Source organism: Capronia coronata (genome assembly GCF_000585585.1).
Source record: "Capronia coronata CBS 617.96 chromosome Unknown acBCG-supercont1.6, whole genome shotgun sequence".
Classification (NCBI taxonomy): Eukaryota; Fungi; Ascomycota; class Eurotiomycetes; order Chaetothyriales; family Herpotrichiellaceae; genus Capronia; species Capronia coronata.
In genome coordinates, this window is record NW_006912898.1 from 1414380 (window position 1) to 1439290 (window position 24911).

Sequence of the window (24911 nt, forward strand, 5' to 3'; positions counted from 1 at the left end):
GCGAGAAATGATCCAGGGTAAATTGGGGATAGGGAGTGACAAGATGGCTGCCGCTTATGGTGATGATAGTAACGTCTACCAAGTACGTACTTGAAACATGAGGTGAGCCTGGCTCGTTATCCGCTGCCGAGTGAAGCGCTATAACAGCCTCCTCAACATATCTTCCTGGTCAAGCTAGATTTTGCTTGAATCTGGAGCGACCCGCCCGCTCGGAAAGTATCGTGCAAAAAGGACTGACGGCTGCGACCAGGTTCGCGCTCCATAGGATGAGCTTGACAAGTTCGAACGCCTGCCGATATGTAGGTTCCAGATGGAAGCTGCAAAACATTCCAGACTCGATGACAAGTAGGTTCTCGGTTGGGGGAAGTTCCGTGGAAACCACTGTGACTGTCCTCATCCGGTTAGCAGCGCGGTTTACCCATGAAAGGCGTACCAATACCCGTTGGTGGCCTGTAATTCATTCATTTGCAAAGCATGAGGGGAGATGATGCGAGTAATTCGACGGGAGAAAGCCACGCAAATCAGAAGACGTTGCAAAGGAAACTTGGCCATCAAGTGTTCTGGATCGGAGTTGCTTGTATCTGCAAGGACCGGGGATCCAGGCCTCCTCGGTATTGCCAGCTGAACAGTTGTAGAGGTTCACTTAGAACCCTGTCCAGCTCGAAAGGCAGGAATCGAAAAGACTTTGAGCTTATGAATAAAGTGTACATTCTGCCGGTCATAGAATGGATATATTTATATATAGACAACCGGATTTGAAAACATGCAAGCGTAGACTGCTTCTTGGTCCAGGTCATGGTGTGATCCCGTGGGACTCCAAGCATGCTGGCTCGGCAAGAGTCGAGACTGTGCGCACGATATTTTTGATAAGATCGCAGTATTCTAGGTTAAGGAGTAGTAGAGCGACCCTCGTATATATTCAGGTAGGTGTTCATCGATGGCGGTAACTGCTCGTTGCGGTGGCCTTTCACATGGATGTCTTGAAGGCGCCCTCGATCTCAATGATCTTCTGGACCGAGCGCTGGTACGCTTCTCGCTCATGGAGACGGTCGACATATGCCCAAACTTTGGGATATTGTTCCCTAGAAAACCCGGAACGGCTCGTGCCCGCTTCGAGAGGAAATGACAACATGATGTCGGCGGCGCTGATGTCTTTGCCGCACATGAAGTCCCCGCCATCTGGAGAAGTTGCCAGCTGGCCTTCCAAGAAATCATAATGAATCTTGAAGTTTCGCTGCAGGAACGAGGAATCTATTTTGCCTGCAACCCCATTCACAATGGGCTTGATGAAGAAGGGCACGGGTGAGTTCCGAATTCCTGCACCATGTAAGCACGGAGACCAGGAACTTTGCGTGGACAAGGCCGCCCTTACTTTGGGTTATCAATGACATTAACATCAGTGGCATGATACTGCCCTCGGCATAATGCATGAGCATGCGGTATCTCAACCAGGATTCGGTCTCGCATCCAATTTGGCCATCCTTGCCCTCAGGGTACCGTTTGGGGACCAACTGCTTTCCATAGTAGTCACAAAGGTACTCGGTGATCGCAGCGGACTCGGCAAGTACGATAGGCTTGTCTGCACCCGGTACTTCGACCTCGACTACTGGGGACTTGCCCAAGGGGTGTACATTGTGCAGCTCTGGGGGAGCCAGCCCTTCATTGGTGCGCTTGTACGTTTTCAATTCGTATGGAATCCCAAGCTCTTCAAACAGCCAGAGGATCCGATGCGAGCGAGAAACTTCAAGCCTGACTTAAGTCAGGACAACAACAGTCAAATGTTTCAGTCTAAACCGACCAGTGAAGCGTGAATTTTGGCTTGCTGTCGCCAGTGGGTGCAGTTGAGGCCATCTTGTTGTAAGCCGCAAAAACCTAGGACGTTGTCGCGTTTTTTCAGTGGCAGCAGGTAAGGTTCAATTGTAGCTGCACGAGATATACAGAGGTACTCAGCTTTGAAGGAAGCTCTTGTGAAGGGTGCCTTGAAGCTACATGAGTATGTCCCTCACCTTATCGCCATCGGTTGAGGCTCCAGAAATGAAGGTTTCTGTGACATCATCCAGTATCCACCGGATCGATCGGCCGTAGCAGCTCTCGTCGCATCGAGTTCCCTCCGACAGGGATAGTAATGATAATAATGGCCTGACCAGCTGAAGGTTTGTACCTATTGCGATAGAGGAATTAATCTGGTGACATACGTGCCTCGGTGCAGTAATGTGGTGGTGAGATGTACCTCGACGAGCCAATGAGATCTCAGGGAACTTTGATTTAGATTTGATGCGCGCACCGCCACGCCAAGCCCCATTAGCCACAGGCACTAGCCACAGCAACTGAATCGACCTCAACTTGCATTGACTCTCGACAACGACCGCAGGTTCAGAAGCATCCGACACAGCTATCCAGACCACTCTTCGCTTCAGGAAGTGTGCAACCATGGCCGGTCCAACACGTAAGATTAAAGCCCTGCCACTACTCCATGCATTGGACAAAATCATGCTAACCGCTGCGTCCCCATAGCTCTACACCACGATCCCGCCCTCGAGAAATATAACCGTACGTCACCCGATTGCGCCGATGTAGGCTCGCAGCCTTCGTCTCCAAGATGCCCATAGAGACGTGGACAGAAGTGTGGATTGTGGTAGTCTTGCTGACGGAGAGATTACAGAACTTAACAAAGAGCGATGGAGATACTTCAGATGGACACCCCGAACAGCATGGATTTCGTTCATGTACGCCATTGCCGTCCCTAGCGCTCTCGGATACGTGTTCGCCAAAGCTGATGTGAGTAACAACCGATTCATAGCATCAGCAGTGACGTGCCCGGGAATGGTTTGCTGACCGGGCCAATATAGGGCAAATATGTCCTGCGCGGAAAGCTAAGGGGTGACACGATCAGCGAGTTTTGATTTGCGACTTCGATCTCGACGCAGCTTTGGCAACTACAGCATGGTGCTGAGAAAATGTATAAATGCTTTGGGTCGTGTTGAAGAATGACAATAACGGAGCTACACATCAAATCCTCCTTCTACTCGAGATACGAGGCTGGTCGGTCACGAATGAAAAGAGTTCCGCAATGTTCCACGTCCTCGGGACTTCGAGATGACGCACTTTCTCCTAATGCTATTCCTGCTTCCCATGTTCGTTGCGCCGTCATTGTTTCCATCCGGAGATTCAACAGGAGCTGGGCATTGTGCGCGAAGGACGGAGACGACCAACGCTTCATCCTTAGAGTGCGCGGCTCAGCAAGTTTCCTCGGCCGATGGACAGTGGGCCTCGATCCGCCCTGCCTCCTGCCCTGTTCTAACATTCATCCAAAGGGCTTCTGCAGGTGCAGGCTGTTTACACCTGATGGTTTAGCCCTTGCCGCTCTGTCTGTCCAGCATTATTGCCTCACGCCCAGCACGGTGATGTCGGAAGGCACACCAGCGTCGAATCTTGCTGTTTCTGCCTTGCGTAGCATTGGCCACCGTTACTCTGTGCGTCGTGCTTGTAGTCATAGATTCCAGCGTCGAATGGCTGATGACCGCGTAGCAAGAGAGATGTGCTATTGAACTCGGACTTGTTCAATCGAGTCGTTTCCACATGCCCAGGTGCTCGATGCCTACTTCATCCCATCGGCCTAGCCTGTCGTCGGTAGTGAACCCCAGTTTGGCATACATCTTTTCAACTTGGACTTGAGCATGAGTGAGCACTAGGCCGTTCCAGCCGGCACCGATCTCATCCTTATGCGCTGCATGATACCGGAAAGCCGCTTCGGTCAACTTCCGACTGAAACCCTTGCCTCTGGCACTGGCGACGGTTGCAACACGGCCAAGCTTGACGTAGGGCTCTTCAGATGGATCATGAAACCCATTCGGATGAGGTTCATGGGGCGGAGGTACGATACGAATGACAGAGACGGGCCGACCATGTTGATACGCGACCCAATGCCAGGACCTTGGATCGTCCTCATCCAACTCGGGTTCTACAGCACACTTCTGCTCGTGGCAGAACACTTCGATGCGAATGTCCATGGCGTCTAGAAATACTTGAGGGGCTCCTTCCGGTCGTGTCTTAGCTGGGAAACCATGAGGTGCGACGATGTCTCCTGGAGGTGGGAGCATGACAATTTCCGTGTCCACAAATGCCTCCGCCATCTCGACGCTCGACAACGTCACAGCTCCTTGAGCAAGCCAAGAGAGTGTATTCTGATATATTCGGCAATCGGGATCGGGGTGTTGTTTGAGGCGAGAGCGGGCGCAATAAGTGTTCTTGAGTCAATGGAATACTTCGTGCGGTGGGAGAAGGCTGAAGTGGAGTGTGATTGGTTCTACCATAACCATTTTTTGATATTGGTATTGGATCGACTTCGTCCGTCAAACCATTTTCGCCGCCTTCGTCGCGCATTGCTCTGTCGAGCTCGGCGAAACGTGAAATGTCCCTCTATTATGACGCCGCAGCGGTCTTGACAACTGACGCACTCGGAGGATCTCTCAAGTCGAGGATCTACGGAAACAAGCTGGACCTGAAATCAAAGCCTACACATCTATATGCCCTGATCTCGGAGACTGCGAAATTCGACCTCTTCCTCAAAGAAGTCATCGACAATGCTGGCATTCTGTCGCACGAAGTAAAGGTTCGCCAACCTGTATCCTGCGATACTTTGTGTCCCTGCTGACTGACGCAGCCGGTTTTATGGCATGGTGAATAGTTGACCCCGACACTTTCTCTACTCCTCATCCACGACCACTTCTTCTCGAAAGGTGGGATTGCAGCCTCCTCGAATCATATCCTCCGACAAGCGATAGAAAGGCACAAAGCAAGATTACATGCAGAATTCACAAAGGCTAGATTGAGGAGGAAATGTGCAACCCTGGATGAGCTGAAACAGCATCTTTTGACAGAGAGGCCATCAGTGCACCGCTCACAACCGCGATGGGTTCGAATCAACACGTTGAAATCGAACATTAACGAGCAACTGGCAACCACTTTCAATGGGTTCAGGACCGACGCAACGATTGCCGAAGTCGCAGCATCACCTAACACCGCCAAAGTCCTAGCTATAGACGAGACGATACCCGATGTACTCGCACTACCTCCCGAAGCGGACTTCACAAAAACAGAAGCATACAAGCTGGGGAAGCTCATTTTGCAGGACAAGGCCTCCTGCTTTCCGGCATACTTACTGGTTGGAAAACCAGACGATGACACCGCCATTGGCGATTGTATAGATGGCTGTGCGGCGCCTGGAAACAAGACCTCACACCTTGCTGCTCTTCTTGGTGGCTTAGGGAACACAGCGCACAAGATCTATGCCTGTGAAAGGGATGCTACTCGCTCGAAAACGTTGAGAACTATGATGCAGAGAAGCGGGGCAGACAGTGTGAAGGTACTGTTTGGGCAGGATTTCCTAGCCCTTGATCCTGGCTCTTCCAAGTACCAGAATGTCACTCATCTACTGCTTGACCCAAGTTGCTCTGGTAGTGGAATCGTAGGGCGTGAGGATGTTCCCTCGTTAGCCCTGCCGCTGGATCCGAGAGCTCAGAAGACCCAGACAGGCAAAGCTGAAGCAACTTCGAAGAAGAGAAAGAGAGGTCGAGAAGAGGTTCAACATGTACGGATGGTGGAGGATGGTCCTACTGATGCGGAAGAAACGATGGAAGCAGCACCAGACATGGAGCGGCTGCAAAAGCTATCGGGCTTGCAGACCAGGATCGTGGAACATGCTTTGTCTTTTCCTGCCGCTACACGAGTCACCTATTCGACCTGCTCTATCCACGTTGAGGAGAATGAAGCTGTCGTGTCGCGGGTCCTAGCTTCTGAGATTGCCAGGTCAAGAGGCTGGCGTGTGCTACGGAGAGAAGAGCAGCCGGATGGACTGCGGGCCTGGGAGCACCGGGGGGTCGCCGATCCAGCTGTGGTTGGCAGTCCTGCTCTTGACGAGGAGCAATTGCAAGCCTGCATTCGTTGCTACCCTGGCCACGAGGAGGGCACTATGGGGTTCTTCGTTTGTGGCTTTGTTCGTGCCGAAGAAGGTGGAACCGGTCTAGAAGAGACCGATGATAGTTGGGAGGGGTTTGATGGATGACAGTGCAGGAGTCCTGGGAGTCTAGACTGCTCGGATACTCTGGATCGACACTACACAAGGCCGAAAGCCTTCCCACCGCCGGTGCACCTTAGGAACATACAAGTGGCGTTATGTTGATCATTCTCCTGAATCAATCGGATGCCAATATATATCCTCTCCATGCACTGCAGTTCTCAAGTACCTGATAGGTGAGTGCCATACAACTAATCTGTACGTCCGTAGTACTTCTGTAATGCCTCACAAGGCTTTGTAAGTACGCGGCAGCCAATCAGCGATAGCCTTAGTCTGCCAAGCCTGTGCCTTGCGGGCCAAATTCAACCTCGTCGATATGAGCCTCGTTATCTATTACCCAAGCCAATGAGTCTCTGATCTCTCATTGAGGTAACTCTCTTGCAGATTGACGGGTTGCAAAGTACGACACAAATACTTCAGATGAATAAGGCGCTGGTCAAGGTAAACGCCGAGTTGATGCTTCGTTGAGCCGTGCCGGGCACAGCCAACACCATTTGTCAGCAAGCCATCGGACACACGCTCTGAAGGAGTTGGGCGTCAGTATCGACATCTCTATGAGGCCGGCGAGGGTACCAATACCAACCTGTATTGCACACGCGGACTCGGTCGCACTTTCATACAGTCGACGTTCTATCGCCCACTAACATGTTCCGCTTTGGTGTGTCTCACCAGGAGAATGAAGCCCCGCCCTCACCATTGGGGAGGTCGAAGACCTCAAGCCTGATGACGATCAAGCGCCAGATTACAAGAAATCGGACGAGCTACAGCTGCGTGACCTGCAGAAGACGTAAGGTCAAGTGCGACAAAGTACACCCCGTATGTGGAGGGTGCAGAAAGATCAACGAGCAATGCTCGTATAGTCTGGACGATGCCGCTTCGATCCATGCCCCTGCTAGCTTGGTCGACGGGGAGAACAACGCGGAAATTAAGAAAAGGAAAATAAGTCCTCCCCACGAAGCCCCAACCGCTTCCTCGTCGATCTCCGGCTCGTCTGATGCGGCTAGCCCAGCCCAGCTGAAAGCGATCGAAGAGCAACTGTTTCGTCTCACCACAATGATTGATGCCTTGCGGCAGGATGCCGATGATGGTCTACAATCACAGTTGCAAGAATTGCTCATGCCTACCACGTCCAGTTCCGACCGAAGCCCTTATCAGCGGCGGGGCCTGAGTCTCGACATGTTCAAGCAAAAGATCCAAGGACCATCCGAGGACAGCAGCGATCTCAGCAGGCCATTGTCAGGGATGAAACTGAGCAACGGCGTCCAGGCTACTGATGATCCCCTCTGGAATCATATTTCTAACGAACTTGACCAACTCAATCAATCGATGCGAGAAGGGAGGGCCAGCGAATACGTAAGTCCTGCAAGCGTTCAGGACACACGATGCCCTCCCGGTTGCACAGAAATCGCCCATGGACATGCAGTGGCAGAAAAAGATGACTTCTGGGAGCCAACAAGTTTCCACAAAGAAGCCAGCCGAGACTTCGTCCGTTGCTGTGATCCAGACAGCACTTGTCCGGTTTGCCAGACGATGCCGTTTTCCAAATCCGTCCTCCTTCAAGGCATTCCGGTCAGATTCTCACCCGCTAGTGCTAGACACCACCTTCTGCGGAACCTGCCCACCCGGGCACAGAGTAACGTTCTCTTCAGATGCTGGCTTTCTGGTGTATACCCGATCATGCCAATAATCAATCCTGCACTGTTGCTAGAAGGGAATGAAGCTCTTTGGACTTACCTTGAAGCCCATCCATCCCCCGACTCCGACTACCCTGATCTTGAGGTCTTGGGTTTGCTATACGCGATCTGGTATGCTGCTGCACTGAGTATTTCAAGTAAGGGCCTTCAGCGTTGGTTCCCGGGCACAACGAGAGCCAAACTTGCCTCTGGCTTCCATGACCAAGTGGTCTTCGGTCTGCAGCTGGGCTCATTCACAAGGAATATAACGCTTCCGAAACTGGCCGCCCTCATCCTTATCACTTCCATGCCTGTGGCCGAAGAGGACCCGATACAGAATAGTCTATACATGCAGCTTGCCGTGCGACTAGCCTCCAGTATGGGATTGCATCGAGAACCTACCTTATTTGACGTCCCCAAATCCGAAGAAGGGACCCGCCGACGCTTATGGTGGCAGGTTGTCCAGATGGATGTGTCACTTGTTGTCGCGAGTGGATTTCCCTCCCTCATTTCAGAGGCCTTCTGTGACACGAATATAATTTGTGAAGACTCTGATCCGGTCCTGGACGTTGATGAACCTCAAGGTGTCCATCCGGCTCAGGGCCAGGGAGTCCCATCGTCAAATGACGAGCCGGAGGAGAGAAAGAGGATCCCGTCCCAGCGGACACTGAAGCTCGTTGGCAGGGCGAGGTCGGTCATGGCTTGCGCCTTGCGCAGTGTTGTGTCGATCCATTTAGGAACCAAGATGCTCACGAATGTGGACATGCAAGAAATGAAACGTGTCATGCAGGAGTCTGGACAAGAAGTGGATACCATCATCAGCCAGATTCCCGCCAGAGGATTGCCTGAGCTCGGGTTTGTTCCAGATGGATTAAAGGAAGGACAACGCACCCTGGACTGCGACCAGATGATGACCAGTCCAATCAGCCAGAAAGAAACAGCATACTACAAGACTAATACTTCCGATGACGAGTTATCATCACCCGTAGCACGTTACTACCGGCCGAAGCTGGCGGCTTACAACAAATGGGCCAGAATTTCTCTCTCCATGCTCAAAGACAAGCTTTATTGTGTCGCCTATGGACCGTTTCTGAAGAATGCGAAAAGCAAACTGTGGAATGTGGGCAGGCAATGCGCACTCCACAATAGTCACAGCTTTATGAGAAAATTTATTTCTCTAGCTACAGACCCCGATCTGGAGCCGTTTCGATGGACATGGCCTGCCATGCATGGACCGTTACACGCGGCCATGATTTCACTGGTCGACCTCTATGAGAGGCCAGATAGTGTTGAGGCACCAAGATCAAGGGAGCTCATTGATGGTATATTCTCACTGTCCGCCCCGGAATTAGGCATTGTTGGTGGGCCCAACGGTGTCACCGCTCAGAGACCGATGAGGGAAGGCGGTCTCGAAGCTTGGGACATGTTACGTGCACTCCGATCCGCGGCGTGGCAGAGAGCCGGGCTTGATCCGACAGTTTTATGGACTGGGCAGGATCAACTTCAGATCGGTCTTGCAAAACCACTTACCGGAGAGCAGAGGATCGCTCAAAGCCTAAGAGAAGATACTGTGTACGAAGCTCCGCAACCTTCAAAAGACAACACGGCCGAAATCACAGCAACGGAGAATAGTGCCCGTTACGTGGTACGGATGGCACAGAGCGAAATGGTCCATCCAGAAGCACAGGATGGTCTTCGCTGTACCCGTACTCGACGAAACCAGTTTCTCAAGGACATTGAAAACGAAGTTCATCGTGGCTCAAATCGAGGACTGGTCCGGAGAGAAGGCCAACAAGCTATGCCATTCCCGTTGAGTGGCCGGCTCGCCCAGTGTTCACGGAACTTGGCTAGCACTGATCTCCCCACGGATCATGTCCTAGAGCTGCGCAGCCATTGCCCAAAAGCCGGAGACCACGCATTCCACTCTTCTGATCGTGTTGATGGAGATGAAACCGCACATCAGAACGGGGGGTTGATTTCAAGTGAAACAGATGATCAGGTATCTCGGGAAGGCCTTTCGATCTCAGAACATCGAGCAAATGTAGACAAAGAGTCACACAACGAGGTGAATGGCACGATTGAAAATGGGCTTCCTCCCGCGAATGGCTTGAGCAACGGCTACGGCAATCATTTCTCTCATGACAAAGTAGGTGGCAAGCAAGTTGTCCAAACTGAATTGGATTCCGGGCTACACCATGACAATCTGGCCAACACTAATGGTGAGCTTGGATTTGACTGGGAGCGCTGGGACTCAGTGTTTGGCCAATACTCAGGCTTCACTGACCTCATGGAGGACGTGACGTGGACTGACTACGTCGATGAGTGATGCCACGCCTTGGTGTCACCAAGCTCGCTTCGGAAACAAGCCCTGCTTGGTCGAATACTGAAAAGCCTGTGCTATTTCTAGCCGACCAAGGGATGTCATTGTCCAACAAGAATCTCGAAAGATATGATCACCAATATGGAATCTGAAGATGCGATAAACATTGCAGAATCGAAAGATGCAGTCAGCTGTACGGTTGTGCCTGAGCCAGAAATTGCTCAGGATGAACGTCCAAGGCATCTCTTTGACTACTCTGAAGTAGTGACCATGGTGGTGGGAAAGGGGTGCAAAAAGCACTACTTCGCATTCGATCTACCTCGCCTATGTGAGGAGTCCACCTACTTCGACGAACGTCTCCATGGAAACTATCGAGAAGCGCGACAGAGGCATATCAAGTTTGGGAATATCAATCCTCATACAGTTGCCTGCATGCTATACTTGTTCCGGGGTTGGGATTGCCCCTATTGCTGCACGGATCCTCATCACATCATCGACGCGTACGTGCTGAGTTTGAGATACTGCCTTCCACGATTCAAGATCCATCTGGGTCAACAGATGCAGAAGCTATTGAACGGTACTGCTTCGAGTATGATGATCCAGGGGTGTATCGTCCACCTTCGCCGGACTGTGAAGAATGATTGCGATCTTCTGGATAGTCTTCTGAATCATCTTGTCTCTGCAAATGAAGATCGCCTCTCAAACGGGAGCGTACACCATCAGAAAGCTGATTTAAAGCATCTACATGATTTCCTGGCTGCCGACGCGAAACGGGTGTCGAACTTGCAGATGGTTCTGGGACAAAATGCTCGTCATGGTACAGCACGAGGCCTTGGGAGCCCTTCAAGAGCCCAGCCGACTACTCCGCTTGAGCCCCTTGGTCAGGATGCTTCAAACGCTACTTCCAAAGAAGCTGGAGATATGTTTGAAACGGAGGATGACATGGACTACGATCTGGCAATTCTGGGGTTGGACCCGCCTATCCTTGAACAATCAATCCCTGTAAAACTGAAGAACTGTATGGCTCACGAGCATACGGACCAGGACAAGGAACAGTGTCACCAGCACATGGCCCGGGGAATGCCTCAGAAAACAACTGAAGAATGATTTGGAAGACTTGTCCGGGCGCCGACCGATCTGGGTCATCGAACTCGATGGCTCGATGGGCCTGGGTTCAGACTGGACGAGGGGCCATGCCAGACAAACCGTGCATTTGTCAAAACACTTTGCAGGGACTTCATACTTGTCTCCCAAACACCCTTTATCGTGCGTCTGAGAAGATGGCGTCGAAGATCAGCCTTGACGCTTGGGTTGGTTTAGTCTGAAGAGTGGCTCCGACGATAGAGACAAATGTATCCTCAAAGCACACGAAGCGACCAGAGAGACTCAGATCACGAAGTTCAGCCCGGCCTCTGTCAATAACTCCTCATCAACGATATTGCCCCATTCCTCTTCACGTTCCAGCCCAGTGAAGGTATCACTGAATGTCTGTCACTGGGATAGCAGCATTCATTACCCTCATCATCTTTCTTTCGGCCTGACTTCACCTTCTGCTACTCCGTATCCCTGCTTCACTCAACTCCAGTGACTCCAAAGACAGGCATCCTCTATATATATCTCTGCTTCCGCCTCCTCTTTTCCTATCATCCAGTGGACTTTTGAAGCACCCATCATCCGATACAGTCGAATACTCACGCCCTCTTCTCATATCATCCTTCTCACCTCCTTCTACACCCCTCCAGTCCGCTCTCGCGTCTCAAGAGTCAAGACTTGCATCTCAGCTTAACCCACCGTTCTCATCTCTCATCATGTCCGACAAGCCTGTCATGACGCACAAGCAAGGTCTGACGGCCGAGTAAGTTCCTCACTCACCATTAATGAATCCATCAATCCACTACTGTGTATGTTCCACGATACTGATACTGACCTTGCTATCTCAAGACACGCCCGAAGCCCCATGATCAAAATCATCCTCGGCAGTGAAGAGCAATACGGCGGTACAGATACAGCCACGGAGCAGAACCAGTCCCAGAACCAGAGCCCGACTCCGACTCGGAACGAGGACTTACCAGTCAACGTATTCTACGTGAACAGATCCCTCCTCATCGAGAAATCAACCTACTTCGCCATCCTCCTCGACAATACCTCCCCGCAGCGTACGGTGGTCTACCTTCCCCAAACCCACTCCGACACCGAGATCTTCACACTGTGGCTCAACTCCGTGTTCCGCGGCAGTCTGGCAGACAATGCAGCTGATTCCGTCATCAGCCTTGACAAACCGGGCCGACTGGCGAAATGTTTCGACTTTGCCGATTTCGTCGGCTCATATCGATTCAAGAACCAGATCATGGACGCGATCCAAATGCAGGGCACAGGGTTCTTGGATCTGCGGTATCTGCGTCATATGAAGACGTGGGGTCCCAGTACGGCACTTCTCAAGGAATGTGTGCTTGAGTGTTTGGCTTACAAGATCGCAAGTCGGGGGTGGGCGGAAGTTGAAGAGATTGCTGATGGTGGCGGTGACGGTGGTGATGGTGGTGATACCAATCTGGAATGGGTCAATGGCCATAACGACGTCCTGATGCACCGTTTGACTGCGAGAGTTGAGGTGTTGGAGTCGTTCGAGATGACTATAGACGAGCAGGGTGTGAAGGGAGGGCTTGTGGATCCAAGTCAGACCAGAGATTGCAGATGGCATGAACATACTGCCAAAGATAAGGTCATGTGTGACAGATATCGTGCCGAAGAACATGTTTCTGGAACAGTGGTTCAGGGTGGAAGCTATGGTGATAGCCCGTGGTGATGGTGGGAGGAGTGCAGATCAGACTCGGCCTCAAAGTGCGTGAGACCCATCATAGTGGTGAAGGCCCGATCTATGGTGAGGGTGGATTGTGGGCAGCTGCTGGCATGCACACAGACGTTGATATAGATCACCATGGAGAGCTGAATTCGAAGGGCAGTCAGTTGCTGCTACTTGCTCACAGGGCGGGCGGCAGAGAACTCTGGAACTAATACCTCGATACATTCCCTGGAGGCTGGATCATTACTTTACCAGTACCAGACTGGCCTGCCTAGAACTTGACATACAATCATACTTTTCTTGCCGCTTCCTGAGTCCTTGCTTACCTGACCTAGTGTCTCGTAATGCAAGATTAGACGCTGATGTGCTGGCACTGAGTCAATACTCGATGGAAATGTCATCCTCGGACGAGGTCTTGGGGTGATAAATGGCGTCTTCTGATGCTATCCGTACTCTCAGAATTCTTTGATACGAGTTCTGTCTTCAGGGATACTAAGTATCTGTAGCAATTTACACGCTTCTCAATTCGTGCATATTGGTCCTGCTGTCTTGGTATGGAGAGACAATGTGACGGAGAATACATCTCTTCCTCGGATCCACACAAGGCTGAACATAAGGGGGCCAAGGCTGTGCCAAACACATCTTACCCTTGATAACTTGAACACCGCTTTTGCTGACGAAGCAGTTTCCCCCATCAAACGTCCCATTGTCACGAACAGGTCTATTATAACTCGGAGATACGCTCTTGAATAAAGCTTTGAATTCCAAACACTTGTGCTTGGGAATCTGGACCTGTAGTTGATACCTTGATACGCTCCGGGAGGACGGCTGTGTCATGACACCATACTCTGAACAGCACTTCAACCAGCTTGTACAGATTCGTAAAAAAAGATATCTGGGATGAATTTGCGCAGAATGATATCAGTGGATCTGCAACTGAAGAATATTCATTCATGCATCCGAAACCGAAATTGTTGTCGTTGTCGACCTGGAGAGCTGTAAAGTGCTTGCTTGCATACAAATGAGCTGTCGGCGCAGGTGATCAAGTCTGGATAGATGGGACTTCCATCAATTTCAACGATGGACAATTGCAGCGCAGGGTCGAGAAATGACTCTGACATCCATCAAGATTCATGTGTCATTTCCCATAGCCTCCTGCCGCTCAAAGCTATGACGACCCGAAGTCCAGTCCAGTCCAGTCCGACCGACTCGGAACTGATAACATGCAAAACTGAACAAAATCAACCCTTCTTTCTCTCTTTCTTCTTCTTGCCTCCTCCTCCTCCACCGCTTGACTCTCCTCCCATTCCACCACCTAACCCAGGCATTCCGCCCATCCCGCCCATCCCGCTCATCATACTCTGCAACGCACTCATATCAGGCATACCCCCGCCCGGCCCACCAGCAGGCAACTGGCCCTGACTCTGGGCCTGGCGGATCTCCTCCATAGCCTCCTTGAAGAAATCGTCCTTGACCCCACCGCCACTAACGGCCGGCGAATGCACGGGCAGAATCGTACCGATTTTCCAGCCCCGAGGAACAGGGATCGGCTCCTTCCCAAACGTCTCGGGGATCGGCAACCCGGGGATCTTCAACTGTAGCGGATCCTTGGGGGTGGTCGGGTGCTCCTTCAACCACCGTCCCAGCAGAGTATACAGGTGCGCCTTGTTTTTGATGTTTGGGTGGATCGGCTGCCGCGTCTCCGGGTGGAACATCTCGATGCGGATGCGGCCCGGGTTCGCCCAGTCTTTGGGGTGTGTCTTGTCCGGCTCGAATGCGATCCGTGGTAGTGGTGCGGTTTCCGTGAATACCGCTTTGACGGCCTCCAGCAGATTGATCGCCAGCGGGTTTTGGATGGCTAGAGAAGATGTCACGCGTCTTCCTTCCGCCCGTGTCCGTGTGCTGTCGAAGTAGACGGGGTATAGGGTCTGGAAGGCCTTGATGTGTTCGCGCGTCTGCGGTTGCTGGAATTGATGCGCTGCAGAAGAAGGAGGAGGGGTCCGCAAAAGCGTTGGGTTGGGGCGTGCTGGAGGAGATACAGGTGGTGAAGTCGAGGGTGAAGAGTCTGAGGATTGGGATTGCGTTTGGGCTGCTGCTCGGATGACTTGGTTGTCGGAGTGTGGGAGGTAGTCGGAGGGGTCGTCGATGTCGGGGTCCGAGTCGGATAGCTCTTCGACTTGGGCGTGTGACATGTTGGGTGGCAAAGGTTCTGGTCCGCAGGAGAGAGGAAGAGTGTTTTGTGTGCGGACTCTAGCTCGTAGCACGTCTGGAGAGGTCGGATGGATGGTGTTGAGATTCTGGTAGTAATGTTGCGCTCTGCTCCAAAAGTTCGCTGCAGTTGAAAGTGAAAGTGACTTGCGTGTGGGGAAGATTGAAGATGATTGGCCTTGGCGCAGCCTTGCGCTGACAAGTTGTTCAGCCTCGTCAAGGTCACCCTTGATCATTCAGCATTCATTACTTGTTTGGACCCAACATCTGGCGTTCAGTCAGATTGTTCATTTCTATAGGTTTGAGTGTTCTCCTAGGAGACAATGCTGTCCTCTTCTGCTTTACGGACCGAGAACGAAGATCAAAAGGGCTGTGTAGACCATCGCTGGTGAAGACTGGATTGCATACTGATTTTATCGTTCATCGTCTATGGTATGACGGATCATCAGACAGCTGATACAGCGAAGTTTTCCGCCAACGCATTCCTTGATGGCATACAATGAACCAGAGACCGACAGCTACAGCACAGCAGCAACACCCGCCGCCACTGCCCCTGCAAGAAGCAGTCCATTTTTAACAGTTATGGTGTCGGCACTGTTTCCAGAAGTAGCGGCACTTGCGCTTGAACCGGTGGAACTAGCACTACCTGACGCTGAACCGCTCGCACTGCTGCTGCTGCTCTCGCTTGCTGCCCCAAAGACGCCACCTTGAACGGTGCTTGGGGATGAGCCTTGAGCATCTTTGGCCGCTGACTTGTATGCATCGAGAGTCTTGTCATTGTTGCTGAAGGTCAAAGTCAGTAACTGCTGTGGAGAGTACCAAACCAAAGGCATTGAACGGGTCATGTCGTGCGAAGATGTATCATTGGCAGATGGAGGCACAACTCACGGTGGGTTCACGACCAGGGCCATCCCGCCTTCACAGTGGCCCTGTGCGGAACAGTACAGCCACAGAGGATCGGTGCTGTTGACCATGATTCGCCAGACATCGCCGTCGTCGGGAAAGCCCGAATAGACGCCCGCGCCGCTGCTGATGGGCACACAGGGCTTGTCGAAGGTGCTCTGGGCGACCGAGTGGCCGGATCCGAAGGTGAACTCGATCCAATCGCCCTGGGCGGCCGCCACGGTGTCAGGGCTGAAGGACAGTCCTGGACCGACTTGGACCGAGTGGACCCCTGAAGCGGAGGAAGATGAGGTGGAGGAAGACGCTGTCGCTGTGGAGGAGGCTGAGTCGGAGTTGGAGTCGCCATATTGAGGGGAGGCGAAGACGGCTGTGGCCAGCACAGACAGCACGAGGCTGGTAGATGATAGAACTGAATGCATAGTGACTGCTACGTAAACAGTAAACAGAACGTGTGGCGATGGAACCACGAAGGATGGCAAACGGTGTCGAAAGAGGGGATGGGGTGAATGACAGAAGTGGTGCCAGTAGAGAAATGAAGAAAAAACTGTCAAGTCTTGCTTGGAATACTGTTTGAGTTGAGTCTGATTGTGAAGATGCACCGTCCGTTGACCTCGACCTGCAGGTCGACTTTATATAGCACCTCCTATGCGTCAAAGTAAGGGGGTGGAGCGATCGGAGCACTCCCCGTGGCCATCGAGGCAGACGTCTGAGCTCCTGGTTCAGTCATCACAGTCGGCAACGAGTTAGGAGTATGAGACTGCGTGCGCCAGCCTTTGTTCTCGTGGGAGAAGGATAACTCGAGACTCCTCACGTTTGATGTCTAGACAGGATAGAATGTTATGAGAGGAAAGCGATGGATGTGAGTGGTCAAGGGATGTGTTCTGCCGCGCAACTTTTCTGGCGACAGAGGTGGTTTGGTCTTGAATAAGATTCATTGGCTGATACTCTGATCCTCTCAAAGGTCCCTTGTCGAAGGATTGTCGGTTGGCCCCCAAATCGACGAAACACGCTGGGAATACGAGGCTGGGGGTCTCCTGTAGGCTGTGACAAGTCAGGGTCCGATTCCCCTGAAACCGTTTCGGCCAAATCCTTTCGATACACTCTTTTTCCACCGCCTCAACTGGTCGGAAAGGAATAAGCATACCCCAGATGGACTCTGGAAAGGCAGCTGGCTCATCGCACAGGAGATCCCTGGAACCGGAAGCTCCCTCCCCCAGATTGCAGGAATGAGGCAACGCTCGTATCAACGGGGGATTGTTCTTCTTTTCATCTTGCAGTTGGTACTCTTCCCTACATTCCTACCTATGCAAAAAGGTCCGCTCGCCCTTGAAGGAACCCAGGAGCAGGATGAAATAAGATCGCAGTTGGCAATGATTTGAGGGAACAGCCACAGAGAGGTCGCTGCCGGAACTGAAGCGAGTAGGCATCTATAGTTCATTAGCTGGAGTCAGTACCTGAGGTACCGATAAGTCCAAGAGCCGAACACCTTCGTAAGAACATTCGCCAGCGCGGCCTCGAGGATACAGCAAGAGAAGAATACTTGAAACGAGTCGATCCATCAGTCGATGAGATCGCTGTATGATAGATTGCTTAGTCAAAGACCTGAGCGTGCGGCGTTATTATGCGGCGGATGTTTGATTCTTTCAATCCATCAATCCTCCACACTTCCATCTCACATTAATAATCAGCAATGGACGTGCACAGGTGAGTCCCTACAATAACCAACGACGGAAGATTGACTACTATGTAATACTACCAGGTACCTACAGCCAGTGTTTCAATGCCCACAGCCCCGCACAATGTCCGCCATTCCACGCTCGAAGGCCTGTATCGCCTGCGCCAGTTCCAAGCGCCGATGTGACAAGCAATTCCCGGAGTGCCAGCGGTGTTTGGAGCGGGATGTGAACTGCATATACCCGCAGCCCAAGAGACGGCGGAGAGATCCTACTACGAGTACTAGTACTAGGACTACCCGCGACAGTCTGAGTCAGACCGAAGGACTCTCCGCCATCCAGAAGAATGCCGATGCTGGTGCCGCATCCCTCGCTGCCGCTGACGCCGACGCTTTGGGGAGCAGCCTGCTGGATCTCGGTCAATGGGGCGTGATGGAAACCGCCGACCTGGACTGTTTTCTGTCGCATGCGGGTGTGATCAACTCCTATACCACTGGCATTCCGACACCATCACTACCGGCGCCTGATGACCGTCCATTAGCTCTACCAGAAGGAGTTGCCCATGAGAACGGCAACGGCGACATCTCCAACAGCACATGCCGCCCCTGGTTCCTCCGTGCCGAGACGTGGACACTACAGCACAGCACCGTAGACCCAGCGTCTGAAACGGCGATCGAGCTCGATCTATTCATCCACGCCGTTGAGGAAATGCTGCATGGCTGGGTGCGAGATGGCCACAACAGCTTCATCCATCGGCGCCTGTACGAGAAGGGCATGCCCACATGTCTTCAAGACGCCTTCACCACGCTCGCCGCATATACTGGATGCTCGCCGGCAGTCAAGGAAACCATCCTCCAGACTGCCGACGAACGCGCGTGCGCACTCGTCCATCAGGGTCCCCCGGTCGCCGGGGGCGTGCAAAACATCCGGGCTCACCTGGCACGTGTCCAGGCTCTGTTTGTCTACGAGTTTATTCGACTCTTTGATGGCTCCGTGCGGCTGCGTGCCTCTGCCGAGCAGCAGCTGCCCAAGCTGCGACAGTGGGTCCTCCAGATGTGGGAGGTGGTGAAGCTGTACCGGGGCGAAGACGACGGCTTGTCTGTCGAGCACCATCGGCCGGCGAACAGTGATTTTGACAGCCACTACAATGCTGCTTCGAAGCTGTGGAGGCTTTGGGTCTTGACGGAAAGCCTTCGCCGCACCCATATCATCATCGACACTGTCGTCAATACATACCAGACCATGACCCAGGGGTGGGCCGATTGTGCTGGCGCCGTCATGGTCACTACCCGCCGTGGCCTGTGGGAGGCCGAGTCCGCGGTGAAATGGTTTGATCTGTCTTGTGAGAAACCGCCGCTGCTGGTGCCCGCTCTGCAGCCAATGCCTGTAATCTCGCAGTATGCCGCTTCGGAAGTGGACGATTTCATCAAGTTATATTGGACATTTATAATCGGCACGGACAAGATCCAGTGCTGGGTTGACACGAGTGACAAGTCCAGCAGAACACAGTCCCTCCTGTCTGGCAGTATAGTATAAGATAGCTTTCACCTACTACTACTACTACTACTACTACTACTACTACTACTACTACTACAATATCTATCGTATTTCATTCTCAGACGGACGTCAATTGTTTCTCCTATTTGCTCGTGTGCAAGCATGGCGTGGGGCAAGAAGGCTACTCCTACTCCTCCACCTCTGATGTTGACCTGTATAGCATCCCCGATTCTGTGTTTATTTCTCCACTTACCTTTTGGGATAGGATTGTAAGATGCTTTACTAATTACGCCTATGGAGTATTGGCAGTCAGGTCTTGTCGACGTGGTTTGGTCAAATCCGCGGGCGGGAAACTTGGCTGTTCCTGGAGGACCCCTTTGCGGGCGGATTGCGGAAGAACTGCGGAACTTGAATTTCAAGTATACAACGGGAACTCTGCGGAGGGAAACGGTGATGGATTCCACAGAGGACATATCACTCAGTTTGACAAGGTATAAAGAAGACAAAAGCCTGCCCGACCATAAGAAACAGATCGAGCCCATACCGACCTCATTGACCACTGACCATTAACCAGCCAATCCTCCTACATTCAACCCTCGAAATACCTTTCTTTCCACAACCAACTACCATCTACCTTACCAACTACCAACTACCATCTAACCCGGTACCATGTCTTCCAAAACACCCGTCAAGTTCATCCTCGGAACCCACATGGTATGTATATCTCACAACTATCTGCCAATCTGTTACATAAATCCCCGATCTGCTTCTCACATTCAACTCTCCACAACAGGTGGGCGACAGCATCAAAGACCCGTCCAATGCACACTTCGACAAGATCGAAGACGTGAAATCTCTCCTGGACGCATTCCACGCCCGCGGGTACAGAGAGATCGATACCTCGCGGCTCTACTCCCCCGAAGCGCCCGGCTCGTCAGAGCCCCGTCTAGGCCAGGCCGGCGCGGCGTCCCGCTTCACCATCCACACCAAAGTGTACAGCGGACACCCCGGAGACCATGAGCGGGCCAAGATCGAGCAGAGCATCCAGCAATCGCTCCACGACCTGAAGACGTCGAGCGTGGAGACCATGTTCCTGCACGTGCCGGACCGTCAAACGCCGTTTGAGGAGACAGCCCAGGCGATGAACGACGCCTTGCAGCAGGGTCGGTTCAAGAAATTCGGCCTTTCCAACTACACGGCAGCCGAGGTGCAGCGGTTCCTCGAGATTTGCGAGGACAAAGGGTATGTCAAGCCGAGCGTGTACCAGGGCAATTATAATGCCATTGTGCGCGGAGGGGAGAAGGAACTGTTTCCACTGTTGCGGAAACATGACATGGCGTTTTTCGCTTATAGGTGAGTCAAAGTCGGCGTGCCCTACCAGGACAAATATTCCAGTCCAGCTACAACAACAAAACTTGACTGGCTGATTAACTAACTAACTACCCTTCTCTACCTAGTCCGGCAGCAGGTGGTCTTTTCTCAGGCCATACCGAGACCTCACCGCGGTGGAGGGACGATGTAAGTTGTCTTGCCTTGCCTTGCCAGCCCCAATCCGACTCCCTGCCCCTGCCCTATGCAGTGACTGTGACGGACCGAGCGAAAGCAGTTTGTCATGTCATCTTCATAGCAAGTCGAGTCGAATCTCGATCGATCTAGATCATTCATTCATGATACAAGTTTTGAAGAACCATAACTGACAACTTTTGATCAAAAAACAGAATCTGCTAGGGAAAATGCAGTCTACCTTCTATGGTAAACCTCCTGTCCAAGCCGCCGTGGCTACCGTGCAAGCCGCCGTCGAGAAGTATGGTATCAGTGGCCATGCTGCCGCGCTGCGCTGGACGGCATACCACAGCGCCTTGGACGGGAAGTATGGCGATGGAGTCATCTTCGGCGTCTCCAAGATCGAGCAGCTACCCAAGACTCTGGACGCTCTTGAGGCGGGTCCGCTCCCTGATGACCTCGCCGATGCGATTACGGCCCTCTATGCTGTGGTCGAGGGGTCGGAGCCTCCTTATCACATGTAGATGACTCCAGACTCCGAGTGATTGTGACTGATATATACCTGAGAGTATGGAATAGTCATATAGCAGGTATCGGAGGACAGCATTGAGAGGATAGAAGAAACCATTCAATCAACTTGGGAGAAGGGAGCACCACTATGGGAGTTGGAAAAGTCGTGATATCATCCATAGGTCGCATTGACAATGACATTTGGGGTTTCCACCACTGCATTCCCCCTGATAATTGTCTTCCATCTACGGCATGGCACGTCCTTGCATGCCTTTACTTCGAGGAACGAATATAGAAGTCGATATATATTCTTCTGTTCTCTTCTGTTCTGCCATCCTCTTTGTTTTTTGGGCAGGCGGGTACAAATGTAGCGACACCATCCGCTCTCCGTACCAAAATCGAACAATTGACATCACTCGCTCAGCAGTGTGTTGCCAGCCATCCATCCTAGACCCCGATATCAGGTTCGGTCTTTATAGCTTCGCTTGCGCCTTGGCTTTTGCCAGGACAGGTTCCAGCTTCGTAGCTATATCACCCACAAGTCAAAAGTGTGTCAGCAGACTGGTCGTGTAGAGTTCAAGTTTCTTTTCCTCCAGCTTATCACTGGAATACACTGCTCGACTTACCTTTCATCACGTTGCCCTTGACCTTCAGCTTTCCCGTCATGAACAGCGACTGCGCCTTGGTGCTGCCGGCGACCAATTTGCCAAAGTTCTCGTCGGATAGCACGAGTGTCACTAGACAAAGAGATCTTGTGTCAACAAAACGCCCCCCAAAAACACGGCCCCTTTTCTCTACGAGATGCTGAGATCGAGGGAGAAGAGTACTGACCATCAGCTTTCTTGCCCTCTGGGGCCTCGCCTTTGCCGACTTTCCCCGTCTCTTTGAGGTCGATGTGCCATGACTCTTCCTGGCCTTTGTTGTTTGTGAGTTTGAACGCGAAGACGGCGCCGCCTTGTTTGATCGCGGCTTTTCGCTCGGCGTCGCTGGAGTTGAGGGCGTCGTTGATGGCGTCGAAGGCTGGAGAGGAGGGGAAGGCGTCTAGACAGCCACAAACAGTCAGATATCCAAATACTTGGAGCGTCGTGTTTCGGGCTGAACAAGGAGACCGCTGGCTTATGGCTTACCGTTCTTGAGAGACATGGTTGTTTTGATCTGCTGGCGGATTGGGGACGGAAAACAAGGGAAACCAGCTTGGAATGAGCGGTTGTCCTGAGTTGGCGGAGGAGATGGTAGAGTAGACAGTAGATGTGGGATATAGCTGAGTATAGGACGGTTGGACGACAAGAAGACTGCTCGTTGTTATATTGCGAGAGGATTGAGGAAGAAAGTGATCACATGGCCCGATGAAATGCAAGCAACCGGCGGCGCGGAATGAAGTCATTTCAACATGTGAAAGCCACATATCGCCGAGGCTCGATGCGTCAACGTCGGATCCCCGGATTTCAGGGGGAACAAGGCAGTACGGAGGAGACGGAGATCGATCCATCCCCGGATTTGTTCTTTGATCTTCAAGTTACTACGTATTGTCCGCTCGTGTCGCCAGACTGATTGTCAAAGACTTTATCGCCTTGGAAGACGATGTGTTGATTACGTGTGTTGACCATTGTACATCAGGATATCGATCTATGCTTTTCGGTCCGCTCCCCTTCCCGACGCCAGACAATGCAATTCAAATGTATTTCTCACTCCTCTGGTTTGACCACGGCGTCCTGACAAAGAACTACCATCCGCTTGAAGAATCGCCGCCACTCCAAAGGATCTCCTGAGGCCTTGACAAAGCACACCTCAACCAATCCTTCGCCAACGACTTCCAGAGCCACGTTTCCGGTCAGTGGACATCCTCGACTATCCTGAGTCCTGACTTTGATTCTACATTCAAAGTCGTCTGCTTCAGGCCGGGGCATCAGTGGGGTCGGCACGCCCAGCCGGCTTAGGGCTTCGAGAAGGTGTGGCACCAGTAGGCTCATTGACCAACCAGAGTAGAATTTGGTCAACCCCGAGGCTGGAATGATATCTTGGAACCTCCGGGCCATCTGTGTCCGACTCAAGGGAACACTGGGCGTAGCTGCGAATTGTGACATTGAAGGTTCATCCGCGAGGAAATTGGTCGTCGAGATGGATTGGGTCGAAGACATGCCAGCAGCAAGTCCGCTACCAATCTGAGTGCTGGAAAAGGGCAGATGCCGTGGTCGCACCCAGTCGAACAACATGTCTTCACCCGGCATTTCAGGTTGCGTCGCTGCCAGCTTGGACTCGCATGGTCGATCAATATCCATATCGTCGGCCGTCCGGGCTGCCTGCGTCCCCGCCAAGGGGTCAACGTCAAAGCTGACGTGCAGTGCTTCAAACATGTCCGTGGCCATTGTGATGGGATCACTCAGTCGGCCTTTCTGATCGAGATATCTGTTCGGCCGGGTGAACCAGGGATGTCTCCGAATATCCTCGAGAGAAAATCGTGACTTGACGTCAACTTTCATCATTCCACGGAGCAGCGAGAGTACCTCCGGAGGAAGCGCATCCCATAACTCGTCTTCCGGTCTGCCATTACTCTGGACATACTCGCTGAACTCGTTTGGACGGCCATATTCATCCCACCCTTGAACCGGCTTGCTCCATGGAGTGTTTCCCGCCAAAAGCACGAACAGGACGACGCCACAAGACCAGATGTCTGCCATATCGGCTTGATAGCCTGGTTCTTTGCACCCGGATTGCGAACTGGACGACAGCACTTCAGGTGCAACGTAAGGTGGACTTCCACACAGGGTGGTCGCCAGTTTCCGCTTGCCATGGTATTCGAATAGAGTTGCCATTCCAAAGTCGGCAATCTTCAAGTCACCGTCGGCCGACAGTAACACGTTTTCTGGCTTGATGTCGCGATGAGCCACTCCTTTCGAGTGCATGTATCCAACAGCCCCAATCAGTTGAGTAAAGTAGACATGGCCAATGTCTTCGGTCACGCCGGCATCAGCCTCGATCTTGTCGAACAAGTCGCCTCCTTCAGCCAGTTCCATGGCGATCCACACCCAAGCCGGGTCCGACCCATGGTCGTAGAATTCGATGATGTTTTTGTGAAGACCAATGTGTTTGTGGAGCGACATCTCCATCATCAACTGCTTCTTCTTGATTCGGCCATATTTCTCAGCATACAACTTATTGATGAATTTGACGGCGAATACAGGCGTTTCGGTCTTGAGGGGAGCGGCTTTCTTGATGCTGTCCACGGTTAGAACGAGCGTTACTGTACCAGCGACCCTCTGCGGACAGATGTGTTACCATGCGTATGCTCCAGACCCGATGGTTGGAGAGACAATTCGAAACGGCACCTGGTCAGGCAAAGGCGCCAATTGCGAGTGTGGAACGCCGTTCATGGTGGACATCTGACTCTTCCGCCATTGACCGTTGATTAAACTTGTAGGATCGTGTTAAACGGCGACCATGATCAAGCAGACGCATTGAAACAACCTGGAGGCTGCATAGAGGAGTGACTGGTGAACGCGTCGTGGTCAGAGTGTTTGAAGCGTGTCGTGTCTCAAAAAGCGTGGTTCCATACCTACTAGGTAGATTCATTTGTTGACGGGGAGAAACCGAGGGGCGCAGGCAGCACCCCTCTAGTACTACTAATTACCCTACTACGTCTTATAATTAGGTATCTAGTAGGTACTGTCAGTACTAGTACAGAGTAATAACTGACCGCCGTCACTTGGTCTGTCCTTTTGTTACTGCAGTGATGCCCCCCATCAACAAT

General features: G+C 52.2%; 13 protein-coding genes across 13 annotated transcripts; 7 read left to right on the top strand and 6 right to left on the bottom strand.

Annotated features, from left to right (window-relative positions):
• Positions 1-967: 967 nt before the first annotated feature.
• On the bottom strand, positions 968-1851 carry A1O1_07173 (glutathione S-transferase; the record flags this gene model as incomplete). Its single annotated transcript, XM_007728046.1, has 3 exons — positions 968-1317; positions 1373-1749; positions 1799-1851. 3 exons carry the CDS (start codon positions 1849-1851, stop codon positions 968-970), a joined length of 780 nt encoding a protein of 259 aa, XP_007726236.1.
• An 810-nt stretch (positions 1852-2661) lies between these two features.
• Positions 2662-2903, top strand: A1O1_07174 (uncharacterized protein; the record flags this gene model as incomplete). The annotated part of the gene is made up of 2 exons (XM_007728047.1): positions 2662-2778; positions 2850-2903. Coding segments are annotated over 2 exons (171 nt in total), but the record flags the coding sequence as incomplete, so codon positions are not given.
• A 657-nt stretch (positions 2904-3560) lies between these two features.
• A1O1_07175 (uncharacterized protein) lies at positions 3561-4133 on the bottom strand (the record flags this gene model as incomplete). Its single annotated transcript, XM_007728048.1, has 1 exon — positions 3561-4133. One exon carries the CDS (start codon positions 4131-4133, stop codon positions 3561-3563), a length of 573 nt encoding a protein of 190 aa, XP_007726238.1.
• Positions 4134-4411: 278 nt separating this feature from the next.
• A1O1_07176 (uncharacterized protein) lies at positions 4412-6064 on the top strand (the record flags this gene model as incomplete). The annotated part of the gene is made up of 2 exons (XM_007728049.1): positions 4412-4612; positions 4688-6064. 2 exons carry the CDS (start codon positions 4412-4414, stop codon positions 6062-6064), a joined length of 1578 nt encoding a protein of 525 aa, XP_007726239.1.
• Positions 6065-6721: 657 nt separating this feature from the next.
• Positions 6722-10075, top strand: A1O1_07177 (uncharacterized protein; the record flags this gene model as incomplete). Its single annotated transcript, XM_007728050.1, has 1 exon — positions 6722-10075. The coding sequence occupies one exon, from the start codon at positions 6722-6724 to the stop codon at positions 10073-10075; it is 3354 nt and encodes a 1117-aa protein (XP_007726240.1).
• A 135-nt stretch (positions 10076-10210) lies between these two features.
• Positions 10211-11176, top strand: A1O1_07178 (uncharacterized protein; the record flags this gene model as incomplete). Its single annotated transcript, XM_007728051.1, has 1 exon — positions 10211-11176. The coding sequence occupies one exon, from the start codon at positions 10211-10213 to the stop codon at positions 11174-11176; it is 966 nt and encodes a 321-aa protein (XP_007726241.1).
• Positions 11177-11877: 701 nt separating this feature from the next.
• On the top strand, positions 11878-12872 carry A1O1_07179 (uncharacterized protein; the record flags this gene model as incomplete). The annotated part of the gene is made up of 2 exons (XM_007728052.1): positions 11878-11924; positions 12011-12872. 2 exons carry the CDS (start codon positions 11878-11880, stop codon positions 12870-12872), a joined length of 909 nt encoding a protein of 302 aa, XP_007726242.1.
• Positions 12873-14110: 1238 nt separating this feature from the next.
• A1O1_07180 (signal recognition particle subunit SRP19) lies at positions 14111-15061 on the bottom strand (the record flags this gene model as incomplete). Its single annotated transcript, XM_007728053.1, has 1 exon — positions 14111-15061. The coding sequence occupies one exon, from the start codon at positions 15059-15061 to the stop codon at positions 14111-14113; it is 951 nt and encodes a 316-aa protein (XP_007726243.1).
• Positions 15062-15595: 534 nt separating this feature from the next.
• Positions 15596-16399, bottom strand: A1O1_07181 (uncharacterized protein; the record flags this gene model as incomplete). The annotated part of the gene is made up of 2 exons (XM_007728054.1): positions 15596-15860; positions 15966-16399. 2 exons carry the CDS (start codon positions 16397-16399, stop codon positions 15596-15598), a joined length of 699 nt encoding a protein of 232 aa, XP_007726244.1.
• Positions 16400-17779: 1380 nt separating this feature from the next.
• Positions 17780-19189, top strand: A1O1_07182 (uncharacterized protein; the record flags this gene model as incomplete). The annotated part of the gene is made up of 1 exon (XM_007728055.1): positions 17780-19189. The coding sequence occupies one exon, from the start codon at positions 17780-17782 to the stop codon at positions 19187-19189; it is 1410 nt and encodes a 469-aa protein (XP_007726245.1).
• Positions 19190-19819: 630 nt separating this feature from the next.
• On the top strand, positions 19820-21177 carry A1O1_07183 (uncharacterized protein; the record flags this gene model as incomplete). Its single annotated transcript, XM_007728056.1, has 4 exons — positions 19820-19864; positions 19944-20503; positions 20608-20668; positions 20869-21177. 4 exons carry the CDS (start codon positions 19820-19822, stop codon positions 21175-21177), a joined length of 975 nt encoding a protein of 324 aa, XP_007726246.1.
• A 459-nt stretch (positions 21178-21636) lies between these two features.
• On the bottom strand, positions 21637-22306 carry A1O1_07184 (uncharacterized protein; the record flags this gene model as incomplete). The annotated part of the gene is made up of 4 exons (XM_007728057.1): positions 21637-21689; positions 21790-21900; positions 21995-22204; positions 22291-22306. The coding sequence occupies 4 exons, from the start codon at positions 22304-22306 to the stop codon at positions 21637-21639; spliced, it is 390 nt and encodes a 129-aa protein (XP_007726247.1).
• A 542-nt stretch (positions 22307-22848) lies between these two features.
• A1O1_07185 (CAMK/CAMKL/CHK1 protein kinase) lies at positions 22849-24534 on the bottom strand (the record flags this gene model as incomplete). The annotated part of the gene is made up of 2 exons (XM_007728058.1): positions 22849-24379; positions 24440-24534. The coding sequence occupies 2 exons, from the start codon at positions 24532-24534 to the stop codon at positions 22849-22851; spliced, it is 1626 nt and encodes a 541-aa protein (XP_007726248.1).
• Positions 24535-24911: the final 377 nt, after the last annotated feature.